The following is a 25,798-nucleotide window of genomic DNA, read 5'->3' on the forward strand; positions in this document are numbered from 1 at the left end:
TGCTGCGGATTCAAATTCAGATCTGGGTGCTCTGGGTACCAAGACTGGTAACACAGGTAGAGGAGCTGGGATTTTGTTTTCAGGATGGACACGCGTGCCTTTCATAGTGCCTGAACAGAAGGCCACTGCCCACCTCAAGCTAATTAATTGCTTGGGAGCAGAGCCAATACACTGCTTCAAGAAACAGCTGTGGATCTGCTCAAGTGTTTGAGCAAGTATGCAGATGAACTTCCAGAATAATAGGTCTTGGAGTGTGAAAACATGACATTAGGCTGGACAATTGGAATATCTGATGTTTGAGTAGCTCAACCTTGGGGCTGGGGCTTGAGCTGAACCAGCATTCTAGCCGGAAGGAATGGCAGAAGCGAGGTAATGGCAGGAAGGTGGGATGCGCGTAGCACTCCCAGGGGACTGTGAGCCATCTAGTCTGGCTTATAGGGGCATTCCAGGAGGAGTTTGAGACCCCACTGCCTGCTCTGGTCCCGCTGGTCTTACTGCTCATTTGACAAGCCAATTCATAAACACATCACAGTGTCAGAAGGTGACACTGTTGGGGAGGTGGGGCACCGCCATCCACGAGTGACTAGAAAGAGTCCACTCTGTCAGACTTAGGCTCAAACTTGCAAATGTGTAGGCTCCCCTTGGAAGGGGTCACCTAGGGGGGCTGGCACCCATTGCAACCAGACTGTGTGTACTGCAACCCTGGGGCTTGTGGCCTCGTTTTGTGGGCCACGGACGCCTTAGCCGTCTGGTGATGCCTACTGGCCCCTTCTCAGACTAATGCTTTTAAATGCATAAAATAAAACATAATTATAATGGAAACCAATTATACTGAAATACAGCTATCAACATATTTTTAAAATGTGTAGTAAAGGTGACTAATTATTAGCACATGAAATAACAACAACTGGCAGTGGGGGGTCTGGCTGGCTCAGTCAGAAGAGCCCATCACTCTGGATCTCAGGGTTGTGAGTTCGAGCCTTATGTTGGGTGTAGAGATTGATTAAATACACACAACTTTAAAAAAGAGAAAGAGAGAGAGAGAGAGAGATCTAGGGGTGCCTGGGTGGCTTAGTCGTTAAGTGTCTGCCTTTGGCTCAGGTCATGATCCCAGGGTCCTGGGATCAAGCAACACATCGGGCTCCCTGCTTTGCAGGAAACCTGCTTCTTCCTCACCCACTCCCCCTGCTTGTGTTCCCTCTTGCTGTGTTTCTCTCTGTCAAATAAATAAATAAAATCTTAAAAAAAGAGAGAGAGAGAGATCTAGCAATAAGTCTTAGACCCATTTCAAAATAGTGATGAACATATTGATATTTGAAGAAGAGATCTACTTCCAAATGTGTGTGATTTCTGTTGGGAGCCGAGTTACATACAGGTCCTCAGGTGTTCTGGTGAATTCTTGCCTGCCTTCATGACTGAAGGAAGTGCTAAAATGTAGTCACTATGAGAGCAGATGTAAACAGTCAGTGTTCCCCAGCCAAGTTCATGAACCTTCTGAATTCTAGCCACAGACCCCTTAGAAGACTGGGGACTCATGTTAAGGACACACGTAGCCTTCCTGATGTCCGTGTGGGAATTGCCCTTTGCTTCAAATGCTCTCACTGGAGCTCTCACTGCTGAGGGGCAGGGGTGGAACTGCCGTCCTGCCTTCTCTCCCTGACACTCAGAGCCTGTGTCACGTGGTTTTCTCTTGCGGCAGGTAGAGGACTTTCCATCTCTAGTAGGGTTCCTCTTTCCACACATGTCGACTGCATATCTGTTGAGCACAGGGTTCTGTGCTATACCTCTGCCACTGGAACAGGGGCCAGAGACAGTGTGCATGTTATTAGTAATAACACCTACCACTCACTAAACCTTTTTATAGGTCAGGTCCTGTGAGAGTACCTGATCCAGTAAAGGTTTACTGGGTGCCTGCTCTGTGTCAGGCACTGTTCTAGGGGCTGTGGGGTGGCAGTGAATGAGACAGCTAAATTCCCAGCTCTCACAAAGCTTACACTCTAGCGGGGAGGACAAATGGCTCTAGAGAGTAACCAGGTAAATGATGCAGCATGCCAGCTTGTGGAAGTGCTTTGGGGAAAAGCAAAGCAGAGAAGGGGAGAGGGAGTACCTCTCAGGAAAGGTGGGTGCAGTGTCAAATGGGGTCACCATGGAAGGTCTCAGTGAGGAGCTGGACATTTGAGACCAGACCCAAAGCAAGTAAGGGGTGAGCCTTGGCAGGCATTTGGAAGAAGAGCATTCTGGACAGAGAGAACAGCTTTGCCACGATCCGGGGGCCAGAATGCAGAGAAGGCCTGTGGGGCGGAGGAGAGAAGTGAGCAAGGGAGTAGTAATTAGCAGATGAGGGCAGGGAAGTGGGAGGATCTGAACGGAGCCCCCCACCCCAGCAACGTTGCTAGGTGATAGCAGCTTTATTTCCATTTTCAAATGGGGCATATGGCTCAGGAAATCTAAGTGCCTTGACTGGTGAGTGACAGAGTGGAAACTCGGAAGCCTCACACCCTCTCCTCCTCCCGTGGCCCCAGGCTCAGAGGAGGGTCAGCATGTTCTTTACTTCCTTGTGCCGCTTCCAGACTATTGTTCCTTTGTCATTTCCCAAGGACCGTACATCCCTCTGTGTACCTGCCCCCCACTTGCTGTCCACCAACTTTATCCACCAATGCCACTTTGTTGAGCCCCTGCTATGTGCCAGGCATTATATTAGAGGCTGAGAAAAAAAGGACGAATAAGAGAAGTCAGCCGCTCCGGCTTGCTGCAGAGGAATGGCTGTTGAGCTGTGCTGGGTTCAGGTCTCCAGCTCACTGGTGACTCCTGTGCTCTGCTTCTCCCCACTGAGGTGCTGCCTGGTAAAGAGCAAGCCATGGCGCTCCGGGTCACCAAGAACACAAAAGTTAATGCTGGAAATAAGGCGAAGATCAGCATGGGAGGCGCAAAGCGCGTGCCTCTGAGCGGGACTGCGGCCTCCAAGCCCGGGCTGCGGCCGAGAACAGCCCTCAGAGACGTTGGTAACAAAGTCAGCGAACAACCACAGGCCAAACTGCCTCTGAAAAAGGAAGCAAAAACTTTGGTTCCTGGAAAAGTTATTGCTAAAAAAATACCTAAACCTCTGGAGAAGTCGCCCGAGCCTGTGTCAGAACCTGAGCCAGAACCTGAGCCCGTTAAAGAAGAAAAACTTTTGCCTGAGCCTATTTTGGTTGCTACTCCCTCTCCAAGCCCAATGGAAACATCTGGATGTGCCCCTGAAGAAGAATACCCGTGTCAGGCGTTCTCTGATGTAATTCTTGCAGTGAATTGTGTGGATGCCGAAGATGGAGCTGATCCAAATCTTTGTAGTGAATATGTGAAAGATATTTATGCTTATCTGAGACAACTCGAGGAAGAGCAAGCCATCAGACCAAAATACCTACTGGGTCAAGAAGTCACTGGAAACACGAGAGCTATCCTTATTGACTGGCTAGTACAGGTTCAGATGAAGTTCAGTTTACTTCAGGAGACCATGTACATGACCGTTTCCATTATTGATCGGTTTGCGCAGAATAATTGGGTGCCTAATAAGATGCTGCAGCTGGTTGGTGTCACTGCCATGTTTATTGCAAGCAAGTATGAAGAAATGTACCCTCCAGAGACTGGTGACTTTGCCTTTGTGACTGACAACACTTACACCAAGTACCAAATCAGACAGATGGAAATGGAGATTCTAAGATCTTATTTTGGTCTGGGCCGCCCTCTACCCCTGCATTTCTTTCGAAGAGCATCTAAGGTTGGAGAGGTTGATGTTGAGCAACATACTTTGGCCAAATACCTGATGGAACTAACTGTGTTGGACTACGATATGGTGCACTTTCCTCCTTCTCAGATTGCAGCAGGAGCTTTTTGCTTAGCACTGAAAATTCTCGATGACGGTGCATGGACACCAACTCTACAGTATTATCTATCATATACTGAAGAATCCCTTCTATGCGTTATGGAACACCTGGCTAAGAATATAGTCATGGCGAATCGTGGGCTTACAAAGCACATGACCGTCAAGAACAAGTACGCTACAGCTAAGCACGCGAAGATCAGCACGCATGTGCCATCTGTACATACTATATGTTACCTTTACTGACTTTTAATAAAGTCTGTGGTCCTTTTTACTTTTAAAAAAAAAAAAAGATAGAGAAGTCAGCTCCTTGCTGTCGGGGAGCTTTTTATTCTAGTGGGTGGGGGAGACGGGTGCATAGGAACTAAAAAAAGAAAATATTCTTTAGTAATAAGAGCCACGTAGAGAGGAGAGAGTGACTACTTTATAGAAGCTAGGGGAAACGGCCTCTCTAAGGAGGTGACATTTAAATTGAGATCTGGGGGAGAACATTCCAGACAGAGGGAGGTACTGAGCAAAGGCAAAGGAGGGAAGGAGCTTGGCACGGTAGAGGGGTAGAGGAGCAGAAGGCAGGAGGACAGGGAGGGATCAAGGCCGGGTCGGCTGCACAGGGGCCAGCCTGGGCAGGGCCTCATGAATTAGGAGCACCTGGGGGTCCAGCGGAGTGACTGAAGCAGGGGGAAGGACACAGGACGGTTCATATTTTCAGGTCGTGTTGACTTCTCTATAGGGAACACATAGGTGGGGAAAGTGGGGGATGGATGGAGAGAGGTGTGAAAGATTTAGGATGTGTTTGGAGATAAAGTCAAGCAGACAGGCTGATAGATGGGATGTAGGGCATGGATTCAAAGACGACCTTGAGCTTTCCGAGCCCGGGTTGGAGCAGCTTTGTGAATGGTGATGCCATTTGCAGAACTGAGGAAGGCTTTGGGGAAGTGACTTTGGGGGAAGTCACTTCGGAGGAAGTGTCAAGAGTGCCGTTTTGAACAAGTTCGCCTGAGATCGTGGTGTCAAACAGGCAGTGGGATTCAGGAGCTAGTTGCAGTTCTGGAGAGCAGTCTAAGCTAGAGAGAGTCAGAAATGCAGGAACATTGCCGCTGTGCATATCCACTTATGTAGAGCACAGTGCCTGCCACTTCGTGGACGGTCTAGAACCTTTTGGCTGGCTGAGGGAATGAATGGGTAAAATGTGCTCTTAGAGCTCTGGAATCAGACAGACTTTGGTTCAGATTTAGATCCTGCTTCTGCTACTTACTAGCTTGACCTTGAACATGTTATTAACCCTCGGGGAGCCCCAGCTTCCTCAGCTGTAGAATGGAGGGAGCAACGATACCTATTCCCTGTTTAAACGTACAATGTTTAGCACAATCTTGGCGCGTGGTGAGCTCTCAGTGAGGTGGTGGCTGTTATCATATTCAGAGCATGACGTAGGCCCCAAGACGGCCAGGCCTGAAGGGGCATTTCAGAAGGCAGAGCCAGAGGCTGGGTCCATGTAGCTGGGCTGTCGTGTGACAGGCAGTAAGCCTCATGGTTAGGTGTTGCCCTCTTGAGCCGAACTGTCCAGGTTCATAATCCTGGTTGAGCCACTTACTAGCTTACTTAAACTCTAGGTGCCTTGGGGTTTTAAAAAATTATTAATATTTAATCTCTAAAATAGGAATAATAGTAGACCTACTTCACTGAGCTGTTGTGACGGATTAAGTGAGATAATCCATGGAAAATGTGGAGAACAGTGCCTGTTACCAAGGGTTCAATAGGAAGGAGCTATTATCACGCGGACACAGGAGGGAGGGAGCTGTACATAGGCTTCAGCTGTGTCCTTGACCTCCCTCCAGAGAAGCCCAGTATTCAGCCCTGGTCCAACAGGAGAGCCCATTTCAAATAGCTCTGCCCTCCCAACGCTGTCTTCCTATTTCTCCTCAGCTGCAGCCTTTCCATTTCTGCAGCTCTCTGAATAGCGTGTGAGCCTTTGCCAGGACTGGTGTGGAAAAAGTCAACTCCTCCACTCAAGGACAGCAGACCCACAGCCCCCCTTTCACTCAGGGGTGGTGCCGGTCACAGGCTACGGGCAACGGGAGTCCAGGTCCCTGAGCTGCCTGAAGTTGTGTAGGAGCAGAGAGAAATAACCAACGGAGACAGCCCCAGAGGACCCGCAGGCTTCTTTTCTACTCAAATGCTCCCTTTGTTGCTAAGAAGCAAACCTACCCCATCCCCACTGGCACCAGCCTGCCCATTGTTTTCCTGAAAGACCATCCCCAGCCAAGAGCTAGGACTACCTCTGTCTTATAGAAATGGCAGCCTGGAGATTCCGTGGCAGTGAGAGTATCATGTAACCCAAATTCTCCACAGCTAAAGACTTGAACAAAGCCCGAGGTCAGGTGTCCTGGACAGACCCATAAAGGGCCCAAAGGAAGTCACTGAAAGCATTTGGCCCGGCTTTTCTCTCGGGCTCGGCTACCTGTGGTGATTACTGCTCAAGGCTCTGACATCTGAGAAATGGGCACAAGGCTAGTCTCATCTCAGCTCCATTTGAACAAAGCGGTGAGCCTTGTGGGCTTGTTCCAGAGGGGGGAAAGCATGAAAAATCCCACCAGGAAGATAGAGCAGAGATTTGATAAATAGCTGGTCTTTCAGGTAGATGGAGGTGGATGGGTCTGAGGTAGAAAGGGACAGAGAGGCCTCTTTGGTACTTTGCAGCTTTGGGCTCTGAACCTGGCCGGTGAACTGCATGTCTCTGACTTGCCCCCCTTCCCCCTCCTATCTCCTCCTCTTGTCAGGTACCTCTCTGGGGCTTCTCATCACTTCAGTGCTCACCTTCCACCCGGCTGAGAAAGAGGAAGGATTCCCCAGCTCTGTCTTCATTCACACATTTTTCTCTCTAGAACCTTCTCTCAGCATGTCTTCCATTCAATCATTCCCCCTTTGCTTAAGGATAAAGTTCTAACTTTTCTGAGGTGTAGCACCACAAAGGAATTTTTAGAACTAGAAAGGTCTTTCTAAATCATTTCACCCTAGTAACTTGTCTTTACAAATAATGAAATCAGGGTTCAGAGACAAATTTCCTGCCCAAGGCCCCACAGCAAGTTGTTGGCAGGGCCAGACGTAGGAATGCAGCTCTCCTGACTCCCAAGCCAGTGTTCTTTGTACAATGGTATCCTGCTTTCACCAACCTCATTTGCCACAAAACCAAACCTTAGTGACTTAAGATGACAGGACTCTTTTATTAGTCTCCTGGTTTCTGTGGGTCAGAAATGGGAGAAGGGCTCAACTGGACTGTTCAGGCTCAGGGTCCCTCAGAAGGCTGCGGCAGGAGAGTGACTGGAGCTGGAAGAGTAAGGGATGGGGAGGATGGAGCCGGAGCAGCTGGAAACAGCCAGGCATCTCTCTCTCCATGCAGTCTCAGAGTTTCGTCCTGTGATCTCGCCACAGGAGTTAGTTTGGGCTTCCTCCCAGCATGGCTGCTGTCCAGTGACTCACAAAGAGGTTGAAGGTTTCAGGAGTGAGTGTTGCAACAAACAAGGTAGAAACTGTAACCCCTTTTACAACCTAGCCTCCGAAGTCACTTAACCTCATTTCGGCCATAATCACAAACCTACCCAGTTGTGAGGGGAAAGACCAGAGCCCCTGTATCTCACTGGGGGCGGTGTCAGAGTCACATTGTAAGAAGAGCCCGTGGAATGAGAGATCTTGTTGCAGCCATCTTGGAAAAAAACTACCTGCCACCCCAATCTTACTTCCCACTCTTCCCTCAGACAAACATTCTGCTTCAGCCAGCCGGGCTCCTCCAGTCCCTTCAGAGAAGCCTTCTGCTCTCTTGGTTTCTTCCCTAAGGACTCCCTTGAGCATCACAAGCTGCATTCTCACCCATTCAAGGCTACAGACACTTGCGTGTTTAATAGGCTGAAGAGTTGTTCCACACCTGGTCGGGGCCCATCTGAACCGTGGCTGTGGGTTTCCACATCTGGGCCCTAAGCATTTGGATTCTGTTGGCCAGACTGCCCTCCTCATTCTTCCAGGGTCACAGACTGTCAGGTTCACATGGTTTCTGGACATAAAAGGCCAGACACAGTGCAGTGTCTCTTCCGAGGTGGGCACAGGCACGCACCAGATGCTGATCACAGGGCCCTGGCAGTCTGGGGAGCGATCAAATGTGTTGGCAAAAGCCTTTGGCTGGGAATCAGGAAACCAGGGTCCCTCCACCAACATTCTGGCCAATGTGATGCATGCATGACCTGAGGCAAACGCCTCAATCTCTCAGTGGGTCTCAGTTTCCTCATTTCTGCAATGTGAAATATAGAGCTTGCCTTTCCTACTTTGTGATGAGCAGATAAAAGATGGGAAGGCCCTTTCAGAGCAGAAAATGCTTTTAAATGCATTTGTATTTGTTTTGTTTTTGTATTTGTTTCTTCTCTCAACTACCAGTTCCTTCTTCACCAGCGTAGAGACTCCGGGAAGTAGGTGAGTTCATGTGAACGGTTCTGGAACTGGTATTGGTCAACAGCCCTTCCCTAGACACATATGGTAGGATTTAGGAGGGCAAGATTTGCAATATGACCATTCCCCAGTCTCTGACGGGCTCATCCTGGGCAGGAGCAGAGGCTGAGAAAAGGACTCAATTCAGAGCTAACAATTTCACCCAGTTCTGCTCCAAAACCTCCAGCCTATTCACACTCCCAGGGAACATGCTGTGTCTGGAAGAAGGTGCTGCCTCTACCTCCCAGTTAGAAAGTGAGGCTACTAATTAGCTGTGTGGCCTTGGGTGAATTCCTTCCCCTCTCTGAGCCTTCATTTCCTTAGAAAACAATGGTCTCCTCACCACCCCTGCTGCTAGAGAAGAGTTTATTTCTTGGCTTCATCATATCTATTGTGCAGGGGTGGCATGTGGTCTCTCTGGAGCTGGAAAGCATTAAGTCAGAACAGTCTTCATCAAAACAATACACAGTTTCCCCCAGATTAAAGCCCCCCCCCCCCGACTCCTTCACCTCAAGGGACCTAAGAGAGCTGGCCGGAGCAGAATGTGGGCCCAGGAGTTAGCAGACCAGAGAGGCAGTTCTGGTCATGGGATGTGACCTTGGCTAAATCAGACAATCTCAAATCCTTGGAGCTAGAAGGCACCTACCGAAGTCCTCAAACAGCCTCCAAAATGAACTTCCCGGATGACAGTCACATGGGGCACCCGCCGCCACTGCAAGGTTTGGGGCTATTCTCTGCCGCTGAAACTTCATCTCTCTTCCTCCCACTCTAGCAAGCACACCACTTCTCTCAATTTATGAGACTGGCGCAAGTACACAAAGGCTGGTTGTTGCAGCATCGTCTGTAACAGGGCAAAACTCAAAGCCACCTAAACACCTGCCTGTGGGGGATTGGTTAAAGGAGTTAACAGAGATTTATTATGAGGAATTGCCTCATGCAATTGTGGAGGCTGAGAAGTCCCTCAAACTGATGTCTGCAAGCTGAGACCCAAGACGGCCAACAGTATAATCCCAGTCTGAGTCTGAAGGCAGGAGAGCCAGGGGAGCCCAGGGATGGTCCCAGCCCCAGGGCAGGAGAAAACTGACGTCCCAGCTCAAGCAGGCAGGCAGAAAGGGGACGATTTGGCCCTTTCTCCCCTTTTTATTTTATTCAGGTTTCTTCAGGATGATACCCACCCACACTGAGGAGGGCGATTTACTTTGCCGAGTCCACCAATTCAAATACCAATCTCATCTGGAAACACCCTCAGAAACACACCCAGAAATGATGTTTAATCTGGACAGCCCATGGCCCCGTCAAGTTGACATACACGATGAACTATCACAGTAGGCAAGTACATAGATGAAAGCTTAGGATACCCAAAACCCTTAAGGGTGATTACCTTCAGAAAAGGGACCGGGATGAGAAAGGAAGCTCAAGGAGTTCTTCCAAAATACCTGAATAGTTTGGACTTTTCCATCGTGAATTTATTCATCAATTTATTCTCTCATTAAAAATGCAATTTCAGGGCATCTGGCCTGCTCAGTATAGCATGCAACTCTTGATCTTGGGGGTGAGTTTGAGCCCCATGATGGGTGTGGAGATTCCTTAAAATCTTTAGGGCACCTGGGTGGCTCAGTGGGTTAAGCCTCTGCCTTTGGCTCAGGTCATGATCTCAGGGTGCTGGGATCGAGCCCTGCATCCCTGCATTGGTCTCTGTGCTCAGCAGGGAGCCTGCTGCCCCCTCTCTCTGCCTGCCTCTCTGCCTACTTGTGACGTGTCTGTCAAATTAAAAAAAAAAAAAAACAAGAAAGGAGAGGCACAGAGATCTTTTTGATATTTTTGAGGTGATGGGAACGTTTCTTATGAATGTGGTGGTGGTGGTCACATGACTACACATTTGTTAAAACTGAACTGTACATGTGAAATGATGAATTTTAATGTATGCAAATTATGGCTAAGCCTGATTTTTATAAAAACCTTACAGCAGAGGACAAATGGTTGGGAGTGATATGTACTGTAGGAAGAACTGCTCTAACTTATTAACACAACCAAACCGTTCACAAACTTTTACATTTTGTGGTTAATAAAAACTTACCCTCAACATGCTCCACAATAACCAGCAATGCCCATGCTGGCACCCATCAGATGACCAGCTTTCCCCAGAGACAGGGAACCCCTCACTTAATACTGTAGCCCATACCAACTATAATAGAGAGTTCTGTGTGAGGTGAATGATTAGCTGTGTGGCCTTGACTGGATTACTTCCCCTCTCTGGGCCTTGGTTTCCTTAGAAGCAAGTGGGCTAGATGACCTCTCGGGTCCTCTCTGGCTCTAACATTTGAGTTGTTAGAAATTGGAATTTGCCTTCTTGTGACTATTGACCTGGTTCTGCCTTCTGGAGTCACCCAGAACTTGGCCCCGTGGGACAGTAATAGCCAGCCCATCACATGCCAGAAGTCAGCTCCCCTGTCTTGCACGTTCTCTTCATAGCACATGGAGAGACAGCATGGGGCAAAAACTAAGATCACAGGGTCTGCGGTAGGGTGGCCTGGAGTCTGACTCTGGATGCTGCCACCTCCCCAGAGCCTCAGCAGCCTCTGTGTATAAAGGGATTAGTAGTACCGACTTGGAAGGGAGGGATAGGGGAGTAAATGAGGTAATGTATGTAAATCAGGGGGTGTGGTTGGCAGAATAATGGCTCCCAAAGACGTCCACATCCTAATCCCCACAACCTGTGAATGTGTTAGGTTACATGGCAAGGGGGTATTAGGGCGGCTAATCAGCTGACTTTCAAAGAGGGAGATTAGGAAATTGGCCCAGTTTGTGCAGACGGCCTCAATATAATCATGACGGTCCTTGTAAGGGAAAGAGGGAGGTGGGAGACTCAGAGGCAGAGTTGATGAGACATGAGAAAGTTTCAATCAGCCAATGCTGGCTTTAAAGATGGAAAGACATCATGAGCCAAGGAATGTGGGCAGCCTCTAGAAGCCAGAGTAGGCGAGGAACTGGATTCCCCCTTAGAGCCTCCAGAAGGAACACACAGCCCTGCTGACGCCTTGGTTTTAGCTCTGTGAGACCCATTTTGGACTTCTGACCTCCAGAACTGTAAGAGGACACATCTATGTTGTTTTAAGCCACAAAGTTTGTGGTATTTTGTTAGAATGGCAATAGGTAACTAGCACAGGATGGCTATGACCCCCTCCTGACTGGTCTGCCTGACTGTACCCACTTTTGCTTCGCTCTAATCCGTTCCTTACCATGCAGCCAAAATGATGTTTCCAAGACTCTTATCTAACCAAACCACATCTTTTAATACAACTCTTCTCCTAGGTCTTCAGATTTGCCCCAGGACCTTTGAACCTGCTGCCCTGTTTGTTTAAAAGTTGCCGTGGTCCCCTGGGTAACATTTAGTTAGCCTTCATTAGCTGGCTCAGAGGTGGAAATGCTGTTTCCTCCAGGCAGCCTGCCTTGATCCCTGGTCTCTATCAGGTTCTCTGGGCAACAGACCTCGGAGCACATTGCAAACCTCTGCAGCACTTGTGTGTTTTAAAGGGTATTTACCTGTGTTTATCTGCCTTGGGATGTATCTCCTGTCTTTGCCCAGCAGGCTATAAGCTTTCCACGGGCAGGGACACTGCCTATCTTACCTTGCCTCGCCGACGTCTGGCGCGTAGGAAGCGCTCATTAAATGGCAGCATTTATCGCTGCTTTATTTCTGAACCCTTACCATTCTGGTAACCCGACAAACACTCTCTAGTTTGCAGTCCTCTTTAAAACTTAGTGCCCCTGCTGTGACCTTGTCTCCCAGGTGGCAAGAGCATCACAAAATGGAAGCTGGATATGCGGTCCCTGCTTACAAGGGGCACCCCATTTCTAGTAATGCAGCTGAAATCTGTGTTCCTTTGTCACCAACCGCCGTACACACTCAGTTTCAGTAGAGCTTGAGGTGACGTGGACTGCCCACTCACACGCCCCAATATTTGTCTCCATCAGAACATCTGTCAAGCTAACTTTCCCCGTCCCATTTCTGTCTTGTTGTTCCTTGTCACCTAAATGGTGAACTTCCCTCTCATCCCTGTGGGTTTCCATCGTCTGGCATTGGGGTCCCTGTTCTAAGCCTCAATCCCCATACAGCCATCCACCAGCTTAACCAGCCCTCTCAGCCCCATGTCAGCTGTGTCCCTGAACAATGCATTCCTGTGCCTGCCTCCAAGTCCTGGGTGACAGCACAGGGCAGGGCAGGCCTAAGCACAGGGCCCTGGAAATGCTGCCAGAGACCCCTGGGGCCTGACACCCACTGCAGGGTATTGAATTAGCAACAAAAACTGCCTAGGTCAAGTTCTGGCTTCACCGCTTTGGTGGCAGCCAACCTGGGAATAACAGTATATTCGTTTCTCCGGGCCACTGTAATGAAATACCACAACCTCGGTGGCTTGAAACAGCAGACATTTGTGCTCCTACAGTTCCGGAGGCTAGAAGTCCAAAACCAAAGTGCCGGCAGGACACACGGCACCTGAAGGCTCGACTGGAGGATCCTTCCTGCCTCTGCTAGGTCCCGGTGGCTCCCCGGCTTGTGGTGGTATGACCTCTGCCAGTTGGTCTTCCACTGTGTGTGTGTATCCGGGTATCCTCTCTTTTTACAAGGATATTGGTCACATAGGGCCCACCCTGCTCCAGTAAGACTTCATTTTAACTAATTACATCTGCAAGGACCCCATGTCCAAATAAGGCCACATTTTGATGTTCTGGGTGGACAGGAATTTCGGGGGGTGGGGGACACTATTCAACCCATTATAGGTGGCAATACTTTCTCCTAACCCCTTTGGGAGAGCCCAGGAAGATCACGCGGGCAAGGCTTCTCAAACAGGAAAGTGCGCCCAACCACCTAGAGATCTTTGTTAGAGGACAGACTGGGATTCTGCCAGCCTGGGGTGGGTCTGCATTTCTCACAAGCTCCCAGGCAATGCCCTTGCTGCTCCTCCACGCTTTGAATAACAAGGATGTAGGTGAAATAAAGTGTTTTCAAAACAGATGTCTGTAGGCTTATCCCTTTCTTTTGTAATGAGCTTTTCTGAAGCTCCAGTTTCCCCACCTGCCTAGCTGTCCTAGACGGCCCCCCCCCCCCGCCACAATCCCACCCGGGCCAAAAACAGACTCACAGACAAGGACTTGGGTTTAGGTAATTTGGGGGCCAGGGGGAGGTGATCATGTGAAGCACACATTTGGAAGTAGAGAAAGGGAAAAAAAGAGAAGCCGATGGAGAGAGAGCTAAACAGCACATGGTCCTGGAGGCAACTGGGGCCCCATCCAGATGGGGACTGGCTGAGAAGCGGTGGAGACACTCTTCAGAATTGGCTGGTGGGATGGCTGGAATGGGGTAGGGGCAAGGGCATTTTCCCAGTGGTTCCCGTTCCCCCCCAGGGGTCCCTGAGGGTTGGGTTCCTGCATGGAGCTGGGCAAGCTCCCCAGGCTGCAGGCACGGGAGGTCAGATGCTCAGACACGCTGGAAACAGCCTTCTGCTGCAGCTGCAGGCGACCTCAGCTAGGCCATGGGGGAGGGCAGGGTCATCATCGTGAGCTCCAGAAGCCTTCCAGGTTTGTATGTCATTTGTGTCTCTACTGTTCTATTTTGAGTACATGAGCTACCCAAGTGAGCTCTCGCTTACAGTAAGATTATGGCTGTCACCCAGCCCCAGCGGACGCCTTGACCACAAGGGTGTCATGGAAGAATCTGTCTATGGCCTGCCGAAACCCACATGTGCCTCCCCTCCCCTCCCAGGCCCTGATCTGCATGGGTACAATCCTTTACCTGTGAGTACGTGGTGGGCAGAACTCACCCCTGAGGTAGTGAAATTAGGCTTCAGAGTCACCTTAGGAAGGAGCTACTTCCCTTTCTCACAGCCCCTACCTTCACCTAATCCAATCAATCCCTGTCCTTGACATTCAGTGTCATATTTCCCGCACACCACAACTGTACAAGCTAGTTGCTATGATTGTCTTCATGTTATAGCCAAGGAAACCGAAGGCCAGAAAAGCTAAGTCACTTGCTCGAGGCCACTCAATAAGTGGCAGAAGTGGGATCCAAATACAGTCTCTATGATTTACTGTGCTCTGTGGAGTCCACAGGTGAAACTAGGTAGTAGGCCCCAATGAGATTTAAATATAAATGTAAAGTACATTTCTCTAACAGTCTGTTGAATGAGGACAGTGAGAAGATTCAGTTTTATTTGTACACAACTTTTTTAAAAAAGATTTTAGTTCTTTATTTTTGTGAAAGCGAAAGAAAGAGAGAACGAGGAGGGAAGGGGGAGAGGCAGAGGAAGAAGCAGCCTCCCTCCTGAGGAAGTGGGATGGGGGACTTGACCTCAGGCACCCTGTACATAACTTCTACCTCTTAGTATATAATCCCAAGGGTCCATTAGGGTGTGACTCTTCATTTTGAAAAATAAGTTACTGCAAGTAACGTACATTTATTCCCTTTTATAAGTCAGTATCTATTTACTTTCTTTTGTGTTGGTATTCACTGAGATAGATGCATTTTTCTTAGGTAACTGGTAAATGAATAGATCCAGGCTCTAATAAGCAAAACATGCCATGGAGAAATGAAATAAATAGTCAATGATTCAACATCATCAGTTTAAAATTTTTCACTGCAGAATTTCCTCAGCCAGTGATTTTTTCCACAGCCCTGTGGAAATACAGAATTCCACTCCCACACAGATTTCAGGAATACACTTACAAAATAAGAGAGCCCCACCCTCCTGTATGTTTGGGGCCATTTTCCTTCCCTTTCCAGGTAGCGAACTCCCCGAGAGTGGGGACGGTGGAGATTCTTTCCCACACTGATTTCCCTGCACACCACATGGACAGGGCCATAGATAAGAACATGGGGAAGTTTTGAACCTCTGAGTTTGGGTAAGCCAGCCCTTGAAAAATGAGCCCAGAAGCTCTTGGAGAAGAAGAAAAGAGAGAATGTGGGGTGGGAAATGTGAACTTTTCTGCATTTCTTCAACTCTGGCTTCTTTCTTTCTTTCTTTTTCTTTTTCTTTTTTTCACACTCACTGCAGAGAATGCAGAAAAGAAGAGGCCCCACTTTCTGCCTTGAAGGAGTAGACAGTCCCCTTACACTGGACTGAAATGGTCTCTGTGCCTCCCACCTAGCTCTCCAACTCACCTGCAAGCCCCCAAGGATAGGAACCAAGACTTCCCTTTGTACCCCGTAGTTCCACAGAGCTGGACCTAGAGCAATCACTCCTTCAGTAACCGTCAGATCTCACAGAATCAAAATCAAACTGAAAATCGTATCTTCAGCTCCACTGGACAGTCACCCTTAGTAGAGAAGGAGCTGGCAAGCATGACCAGCTGGTGGGTTTTGTTAACCGTGAAAGACCAAGAGGTTCTGAGAGACATTTTACCAAATGGCATATTCGAGAAGAGTCTATAATGGAGACCAGCACTCTGCGGCCATCCTCTTTCTCAAGCTCTGGTTGAAAACCTAAACTCCAGAGGGGCCCATTTTCAAAACCAGGACCAGCCATAGTTTGGGCACTGCAAAACCCGTTGGGTTGAGGATCTCCATTGTCTTAGTTCAGGCTGCTCCAACAAAAACACTGTAGACTGGATGCATAACAAATGTTTATTTCCCAGAGTTCTGGAGCTGGGAAGTCCAAGATCAAGGTGCTGGGAGTTCAGTCCTACCCATGGTATCACCACATGGCAAAGAGCGGCAAGGGGGGAGGGCAGGAGGGGGAGAGGAGGTGTCTCTTCTTATAAAGGCATTAACCCCATCATGATGGGTCTACCTTCATGACCTAATCACCTCCAAAAGGCCCCATCTCCAAATATCATCACACTGAGAACTAGAGTTTTAACGTATGAATTGCAAGAGAGACATAAACATGCAATCCATAGCACCCATCATGTTGCACACAAGCAAAGCTCCCCCCAGCCCAGAACCGTGCTGTGCAGCAGCCTAACGCCACAGGTGTGCAGAAGGATGAGGCTGACCGGCCCTGGGTGGCCTTCAGCTTCTGCTGTCTGTCTCCCTTACACTCAACCGCTTCTCTGTGCCAAGGGAGGAGACAGAGGAAAATAATACTACGATGAACAGAATAGAAGGTATAGTTAACATACTTGCAGAGCCAGCAAAATATATAGAACACTCCAGAACACAGGTTCCCTTTGACTGGCTTGGGGAGAAGTCCAAGCTAACGAGGGCAACACTGTGGACCCAGCATGGACCCAGCCAATGTCCTTGCCACTGTTTTCTAGCCATCGGCTTTACTCTTCGGGGTCTTGTAAATAAGCATGGGGAACAGCTTGTGACGGCTCAGGGCCAGCCCAGCCTTTTCCACAACTAAGGCAGAAATCTGGACATTTGGGGCAACACAGTCACCATGTTTTGGTCCCATCTTTCTGTGCTATCTTGAGAGTGAGGGGAATGTGACCCTTCCCAACCGGAGGTGCCATAAACACCACAGATCAGCCATGTGGATTCCTCTAGGGGTCAGTTGGGGTCAGTTCAGCTGGGATATGGAGGAAGAGCAGAGAAGAGAACCCGGATGGAAGCCTGGCAGGAAAGATACCCCCCACCCCAAGAGAGACACCAAGACACTTTGGTCAGGGCCAGAGACCAGCACAGGGATGGCCAGAGGGGTCAGGAGCAGCACCCTTCTGCCCACAATCACAGCCCCGTCTTTACAAATGCCGAAGGGCCCAGGTCGGCATCAAAGACTATGATGGGGATAACAAGCTGGTGAGAAAGGAGGCGAACATCTAGGAGAAGCTTCTAAACCAGTGTCTTTGCGAGTGCCGTGGCTTGTTATTAGTATGATTTCCCATTCCCACTGCCACCCTGTAGTTCAGGGCCCTAGAGTTGGCCTGTGGCTAGGATTCAGGCTTAACCTGCAACAGTCCGGGGACAGCCTCAGTCTGTGGCCAGCAGCCCAGCGCAGGTCCCATCTCCAAGACCAGGCTGCCTGGGCCCTCGTGCTCAGCTTCATCAGCACCAGGCTCTGACTGAGCAGAGTGACCAACCCCAGGCTCGATCTCCAGGAACAGCTTCATTTAAAACTTTGTAAGATGCCAGTAAACAGCACACTAATGAAATCCACAGATGAGCTAAAACTGGACTGTTCAGAACCAGCCAAGACTGAGACTGAGTCTCCAGAGGGCTCGAGAGGTTAGAAATATAGTGAGGAAATAATCCAGTGAAATTCGGCCTGGACAGGAGCCAGCCAACCTCGTGTGCACGCTGCCAGATTCTCCCACAGCTATCAGGAGGCAGGAAGGTGTGGAGAGCAGCAGGGCTCAGGGACACAGGAGGGTGGGAGGTGGCAGGGGTTTGGGGTAGGTGGCCCCACCCCAGTCATCTGGGGCTAACTAAGTCTGTAGAGACAGCACATACGGCAGGGAGAGGCTCCTGCCCACACAGGCCAGCCAGAGGGATTCTGAGGGAGACCAGAGCTTTAGGGGCGCTGGGCAGGAAGGGTAGTTTGGGTGGCTCATGCTTGGGATAGTTTTGCATCACGAATACCAAGATCTCTGGTGCCTGCCTGTCCCCTGGGGAGCCCCACAGCTAGCCTAGACCCCAGGAAGAACTTAAGTCGGCAGAAGATGGCAGTGATAAAGTCTCTAGAGTTAGACAGAACTGGGTCCTACTCCTGGCCCTGTTCTGAACTGGGAGACTAGTTATCTAACTTCCTTCAGCTTCAGTTTCATCATAAAATGGGATGATACTTGACCTTCCTCATAGAGTGTCCTGAGGTCAAATTAAGACAATGCTTGCGAGGGTGCCTGGGTGGCTCAGTTGGTCAAGCATCTGACTCTTGGTTTTGGCTCAGGTCATGAGATGGAGCCCTGGCATGGACTCTGCACTGGGCGTAGAGCCTGCTTAAGACTCTCTCTCTCCCTCTGTCCCATCCCCCCTCTCTCTCTAATAAAAAGAAAGAAAGATAATGCTTGTGAAGTGATAAGCACAGGTCTTAGAACACAGGGTCAACTAAGACGAGAAGGTAGAGGAAACCAAAGACTGTGCTGTGAGAGCCCTCGCCATGGTGTCCTTCCATATTTCTTCTACTGACGGCCTGTCCCCTCTGGGGCTCCAGACCAACCCATTCTCTCCTCAGCTTGAAGATAACTGCCCCCCTCCAAACGCTGCTCTCTGCCGAGCCTGTTACTGAAAGAATGGACACTGTCTCATTCCTGGCCGATCATAGTTGACTCTTACTTCATTCATAACTCTTGCATTCATGGAGTTCACCAGACCTTTAACTAGAACTCAAATTTTGAACTTGGAGCTTTTTCTCAAATATTCATAAAACAAGTCCTACTGTGTCGCTTGTGAATAACAGACAATATCTAAATGTCTGGGCTTATTCGGTTGATGTGGCCCAGTGAGGACCAAGTCTGTGAATTCCATCCCAGCGTGGACCACTTGCTTTCATTCTAGCCCTAGCCATGGACTAAGCCCTAATTGAATCCTAACCCTGGCCTTAACCTGAGCTTCCAACTCTCGTCTGCCTGCTTCAGACGGAGTATGAGAAAGCCTCAGGCCAAAGCCATCCCCAGAAAAACAACCTAAAGACATCTCATGGGAAAGATACTGGCTTATTAATTTGTTCTCTCCCATTTACGAGCCCTCACTGAATCTGAAGTTGCACAGAATAATCTTCCCCAAAGAATGATAGAGCCTCAGAACCTTCCTTCTGGGCACTTGTAGTCCCAAGCTGGTCACGACAAAAGCTAGGAGTGCAAAGGCAATGAATTAATGGATAAGGTGTTCTCTTGTGTCAGATCAAGGACCTGAAGGGGTGTGAGGCCACAGTGATGAGTGACGACAATCCTATGGGGGGTACCTGGGCTGAGCTGGGGGTAGAAGGTATGCTGCTATTCTCTTTAGTATTTATTTATTTAAGTATTTATTTAGAGAACAAGAGGGAGGAGGCACAGAGGGAGAGGAAGAGAGAGAATCCTAGGCAGGCTCCATGCCCAGTGTGAGCCCTACGTGGAGTTCGATCTCATAACCCTGAGACCATAACCTGAGCCAAAATCTAGAGTCAGACACTCAACCATCTGAGCCACCCAGGCACCCCTGTTGCTGCTCTCCTATAGGCCCACGGAGTCTTTCTTCTTTCTCAGGGCACTTGGGTTAGGCCAGCCTCCAACAAGACAGCTGGAGGTAGGCCTGCTGGTAAGAACCACTGCCTGGGAATGTGGCCCAGCCCCCAGGAGAGAGACTTGGCCTCCATCTGGTCTGTCCCTCACCATAAGCTGTTCCAGCATGAGGCTAGGAAGGGCCCTATTGGCTTTTCCAGGCCAGTCCCACTTTCCAATATGCAGGCCCTTGGTCAGACCATGTGTCCAGAGTTCTGGGTCAAAACACGTGTTCCCAATAAGTAAGAAGCTTAGAAAAGAAACGTGGAGCAGCTGGCTCCAGCCAGCTCTTGTCACCTCAGTTATTCCCATGTCCCCCTCAGTGTCAGAGTCTTCTCCAGCCGGCTACAGCCAGCCACGCTCTTGCTCATAACTTCTTTTAAATGAGTCCGTATGTCTAACTACTTCAGAGTCAATCTTGGCCCCCCATCTGCTGCCTGAGGAGACATGTCGCAGCCTCAGGCTGGCAGCTCTCACAGGCAGGGCCTACCCTTTCCTCCTCTTTGTGCACCTACCAGATACTCTTTGTTGCGTGCTTATTGTGTACAAGGCTCCAAGTTAGGATGGTGCAGGAAACAAAACAAATTCCTGCCCTTGTGAACCTGACATTCCAGTGGAAGGCAGAGGGGATCACTGGGAGGGGAAACCAGGAGAAGGCATTTCTTCAACCAACATGTACTGGGCACCCACTGTGTCCCAGGCTTTAGACTAGGTCCTAGAGGCACAATAGCAAAGCAGACCTGGTAGTTGGTCAGCAGCCAGCAGCCAGCAGCCAGGTGAGTATTGTGGCCACCTTTCAGAGGAAATGTTTTCTCCTGGGATCCTGGCCCAGTTCGGTTACCCACTACCCCATTCTTTCTCCCCTTTTCCCACCACCAGCAGCACAGATCAGCTGAGAGCTCACGGGGATCCATTTGCCCATACATCTACAAGAAACCAGACTTGGCATTTCCTTGAAGGCCAGTGCGGAGGAGGAGTTAATTTCCAGGCCCACCTCTGAGCAAAGGAAGCAGAGCGGGGAGAGAAGCAGCTGCGGCCTTCCTTTGGGGGGTATTGTTAACATCTCTACCACCTGCACTGACCACCTGATGGGTGGGTGAATCAAAGCCCACAGGCCCTCCCCAGTGCCCCCCACAAACTACCTACCTGCTCTAAGCAGACAGGCCATCAACATGGGGCGGTCGGAATGAGTGCCCTACTCTGGAGTTTGAGGAGGCCCAGGCAGATTGTCTGGCCTGGCGTTGGGCGGAAAGAGGAGAAACAGCTGCCTTGGGAACAAACCAGTGAGGACTGCTTCCAGGCAAGGGAGCAAGGGGACAAGGTAGAGATCCCAGGAGGCCCCAGGGCTGGTGTAGTGGGCACAAAGACGCACTGCTCAAATCGCCCTCTGAGAGTGGGCCGCAGGGAGCGGAGTTCACTGACAGGCCCAGCTGCTCTGCTCTTGTTCTATGGTGGCGTTCACACATGTTCCCAGGGGCTGCTCCCAGACAATGGCTAAGTCTGGCAGGGATGCTGGTCTCAGCCATTCCTGCGACATGGGACTCCTCCAGCAGGCAAAGCTTGCTCAGGGATTTCCCTACAATCTGGCCAAGATTTTTCTCAGAACTGTGCTGTGGTCTGAGACTCTTCCTCCTCAGGCCTCCTTCCTTGCTCCTCTCTTTTCTCAACTGTCAAGTCCCACACGGTGATAGAAAGGCTCTCCCTGCCTACCCCTAATTCTGCCCCTGTATCCTCCTTCACAGGATATCGCCCCCTCATAACTAACTTGCACATTTAACCCCATCTTGACATCTGCCTCTCAGAGGACTCATGCTGACAGAAGGCGAAGATCCTGTCATTGGGGACAAGTAGTCTCATAGATACAGATGCCCCTCACCCGCCCTGTGGCCCAGAAAGCCCAGTAGCTGCTAGCACGAGAGCACTGTTTCCCCAAATCTGGGGAAGGAGGAAGAGCATGGCCTCTTTTCTGATGGCCTAGAAGTGGTCCTGGCCTCACACAGCAATGTCCTGCTGAGAAAAACCTGTACCAGCTCTCCCTTTCAGCTGAGAATTCTCCAATTTCCTCAAGGAGAAGTCTTGGAAAACTCTCCCCCAACATGTTAAAATATTTTTTCATTTGAACTAAAAAAAAAAAAAAAATCCAGATGTGCCTCACATCACCCAAGAACTCTGTCCTTGGGAAATTGAGAACAAATTACATTTGGGGGAACCAGATCCTATTGTCCATGCCCCAGGAGGCTCACCATTAAAAAGGAACTCTGCAGTCCATCAGTCTATCAGCACACCACATAGCTGAGCTGACAGCAAAGCTGAGGAAGAAGTCCCCTTTGACCTGCCCCAAGGCATTTTTCCAAAGTGGGTATCCTGTCGAGAAGTCGAGCAAACAGTAACTAGAGCAGGTCCCTGGCACTGGTGAGCTCCCAGTCCACTGGGGAGAGAGAGAGCATCCAAATGGAGAACAATAGGCCACAAAGGATGAATTTGAGTCATATCTGCATGGTGGCACCATCGCTAGTTCACTAGTTCTGAGAAGCAGGAGTGAATTTAGGCAAGAATCCAGGGGGACGCTGAAGATGGGCACCTGGGACAGGGCTCCAGGCCTCCCTACCGCCACTACACAGAGCAGCCCCTTTCCTGCCTTTCTCTGCCTATCCCAGTTGTTCCAGAGTCCTCCCGCTCTGCTCCCTGAGCCTGGCCACATGGTTGGCTGCCTGGGGAGGCCCTGGCGGGGTTCCCAGCGCCAGAGGAGGGGGTGAAGATGTGTGGGCTGCCTGGAACGTGGCCAGGCCACAGGGCCCAGCTGTAGGGCACGGGGCCAAGTTGACAATGCTGGCCTGGCAGAGACAGACTGGCAACTGCTGCTGTTGCCTCCACAATACCAGTTGAGGTTTTCTCTTACTTCAGGTTTTCGAAACTATTTCCATTTCTATTATGCCTTTGTTTGTCCTAGTCTTCTTTTTCTTTGTAATAATGTTAATGGTTGTGCCTGGAGGTGAGGCAGGGAGGGCAGACCAGAGCCAAATAATAGTGAAGGTAGCAGAAAGTGCCCTGGGGCCCTGTACCTTCTCTTCCAGAAAATTGTCCTCCCATCCCAGGGTCTGTGCCTCCTCATTAGGCCCTCCCAGGGCTTATTCCCAACGGATGAAGACCAACAAGGCTCTTACTCTATCCTATTTTCTCCCCCATCACAACTTCCCTTGACTGTGGCCCATTCTCTCAGCATCTAGCTCACTGTGGCCATCGACTCCATCCTGAACCACCTTCTCCTCTCATTAGACAACCTCTCTCTGGACAGTCTCCCCCACTCCCATGGCGCAGTTATCACGTATATGTCATAAACTCTTAATTTAATTCTCCAGTCCACAGCTCCCCTCCAAATCCCAGATCTACATATCCAATACCCTCTCCTTTTGGGTGGCTCACAGGCACCTCAAATTCCACATGTCTGCAACTGAACTCACCATCTCCACTCCACCTATCCGCCAAATAAACAGCACACCCCTCCAGGAAAGGAAAAAAAAATCTTTTCCTGCTCTAGTCCCAGTGAATGGCACTAGCATCCTTCTAGTTGTTCAAGCCAGAAAACAGGGGGTGGGGGGGTGTGTCATTCCGAACTCCGCCCCCTTTACTTCACCCACTCCCCACATCCAGTCTATCGTCAACTCTCATCAATCCTACCCCCAAATAGCCCTCAAAGGTTTTCACATCTCTCCAGTTTCACTGTCTCTCTTTTAGTTATAACCCCTATCAGCTTATTCAGAGACAACGTAAATAACCTTTTAATTTGTTTTTGTGCCTCAATATTTACCTCTTGTGTGTCCAAGGGACCAGCAGGTGGCCACCAGCTTTTTCTTAAAAACAAGAATGATCATGTCTCTCCCCTGCTGGAAAACTCTCTACCGGGGCTTCTGCTTCCAATCACGTTGCAGTAACTTGTATCAGACTTTGTCTCCTGCCACTAAAAAACTGGAAAATTGAACAAAAGAAATGAAAGAGCTGTTTTCAGACATTGAACAACAGTCAGTACAGGACTGTGATCCATGAGAAAAGAGAAACAAATGAAGTGAAGTCTATGATAACCCCTGGATTCTGCCTGAAGGCACTTTCCACACCATGGTATGGTACATGGAAACTCCAGAAAAGCAGAGTAGTCTCCCTGAGTTAAAGAAAAAGACATTGGATTCCAGGGAACTGAGGTCCCTGGAATTTGCAAGGCAGAGTTCTGGAAAAAAGGGAGCAACACAGAAAAAGAGTTCTAGAAATCTATATACAGATCCTCTTGATTAGATTGCTGGCTACTAAGCTATACACATGTAGAGTAAAACTCCACAAAACAGGCAAAAAATACCAAAAAACGGTAAGCTGAAGTTCCCAGAGCTTTCACAGGTTTGGGAGACATTCAATTTCCCAAAAGCCAGAGAAATGTTATGAAAACTCAGGGCAGGGGCACCCAGGTGGCTAAGTAAGTTGAGCATCTGCCTTAGGCTCGGGTCATGATCTTAGTATCCTGGGATCAAGCCCCACATTGGGCTCCCTACTCAGTGGGGCTTCTCCCTCTCCCTCTGCCCCTTACTCGCTTCGTGCTCACATTCTCTCTCTCCCTCCAAATAAATAAATAAAATATTAAAAAAATTAAAACCCAAGGCATTCAGTAGAAGCCTCAAGAAAAGTCATATCTTAGCAGTAAAGGTAAACCAACCCTAGAATAGATGCTACTCTAGACCTGTTCTGATGAACCTTAAAAACAAGTCTGGAAAGTCTCCTGGTGAAATGCAAGTAACTTAACTGCCTTCCAGAACATAGCTAAGGGAAGGCAGAAAATCTAGACACTTGACAATAAAACATTCACAATATCTAGGGTTCAACAAAAAAATTATTAGACATAAAAGGAAGAAAGAAAATGTGCTCTTCCATAACCAGGGAGAGAGGAAAATCAGTTAATAGAAGCAGCCAGAAATGACAGAGATGATAAAATTAGCAAACAAGGACCCTTAAAATAGCTATTATAAATACGCTGAAGGATTTAAAGAAAATGGGAATATAGTAAGGAAAGAAATTAATATATACCTAGGTTTATATACACACCAAATAGAATTTTTAGAGGTGGAAAATATAATATTTGAAATCATCAGTTCATGAGATGGGTGTAACAGTAGATTAAACAATGCAGAAGAAAAGTTCAGTGAGTTAAAAAAAATTAGTAAAAGAAGCTATATTCAAAATGGCTCACAGGGGAAAAAAGGCTAATAAAAAGTTAACAAAATGAATGGGTAAGTGAAGAGTGGTACACCCATACGATGGAATATTAGTTGTTCATAAAAAGGAACAAAGCCCTGGCATGCACTACCCATGGATGAACCCAGAAACAGTATGCTAAGTGAAAGAAGCCAGATGCAGAAGACCAGAATTTATATGATTCCACTTAGATGAAATTTCCAGAAAAGGCGAAACTATAGAGACAGAAGATGATTAATGGTTGCTGAAGAATGGGACAATAGCTAAAGGGGGTGGGGTTTCTTTGGAGGTGATAAAAATAATCTAGAATTGACTGTGGTGATGGTTGCACATATTTATGAAAATACTAAAGGCCATTGAATCGCGCTCTTTAAATGGGCAAATTATATGGCATATGAATTATAGCTCAATAAAACTGTTACTTAAAAAACAACCAAGACTCAGTGACCTGTGAATCAATATCACACAGTATAAACATATGTATCATTAGGTTTCCAAGAGGAGCTGGAGGCAGAAAAAAATATTTGAATAAACAATGACTACAATTTTGACAGATCTCATGAAAACTACTAACTACAGATCCAAGAATCTCAACAAACCTCAAGAAAGGTAAAAATGAAGAAAACCAAACCAAGGCACATCAAGAGAAAGTTGCCAAAAACCACAGGTAAAGAGAAAATGCCAATACCAGCCCTAGAAAAAGGATGCCGTATATATTGGGCACCAAGCTAAAGATTATCATGGACTTCTAAACCAAAACTTTGCGAACCAGAAGAGAATAGAGCAATGTCCTTGAAGTATTCAAAGACCTACACTGTAAGAAATGTTAAAGGAAATTCTTCACGTTGAAGGGGAATGATCCTGGATGGAAACTCAGAATGTACAAAAAGCACTGATGGACACCAGAAATGTAAACATGTGGGTAAATATTAAAGGACTTCTTTTCCATTTTAAAATTTTTCTATAAAAGATGGTTGACTACCAGGGGCGCCTGGCTGGCTCAGTTAGTGGAGTGACCCTGAATGATCTCGGGGTTGTGAGTTCAAGCCCCACACTGAGTGTAAAGACTACTTCAAAATAAAATTTAAAGAAACA

At 48.6% G+C, this 25,798-nt stretch overlaps 1 protein-coding gene across 1 annotated transcript; it reads left to right on the forward strand.

Annotated features, from left to right (window-relative positions):
- The first annotated feature begins 2,857 nt into the window (after nt 1–2,857).
- Nucleotides 2,858–5,824, forward strand: LOC116882151 (G2/mitotic-specific cyclin-B1-like). The gene is made up of 3 exons (XM_032882373.1): nt 2,858–3,901; nt 4,013–4,069; nt 5,783–5,824. The coding sequence occupies exons 1-3, from the start codon at nt 2,858–2,860 to the stop codon at nt 5,822–5,824; spliced, it is 1,143 nt and encodes a 380-aa protein (XP_032738264.1).
- The last annotated feature ends 19,974 nt before the right edge of the window (nt 5,825–25,798 follow it).

The sequence above is a fragment of the Lontra canadensis genome, unplaced genomic scaffold, assembly GCF_010015895.1.
Source record: "Lontra canadensis isolate GAN:19392208 unplaced genomic scaffold, GSC_riverotter_1.0 scaffold81, whole genome shotgun sequence".
NCBI lineage: Eukaryota > Metazoa > Chordata > Mammalia > Carnivora > Mustelidae > Lontra > Lontra canadensis.

Coding starts and splice junctions, on each gene's coding strand:
- LOC116882151 (XM_032882373.1), top strand. CDS start 2,858: ATGGCGCTCCGGGTCACCAAGAACACAAAAGTTAATGCTGGAAATAAG. Junction 3,902..4,012: donor TGAAAATTCTCGATGACGGT/GCATGGACACCA, acceptor GGGCTTACAAAG/CACATGACCGTCAAGAACAA. Junction 4,070..5,782: donor ACGCGAAGATCAGCACGCAT/GTGCCATCTGTA, acceptor ATTTCTCCTCAG/CTGCAGCCTTTCCATTTCTG.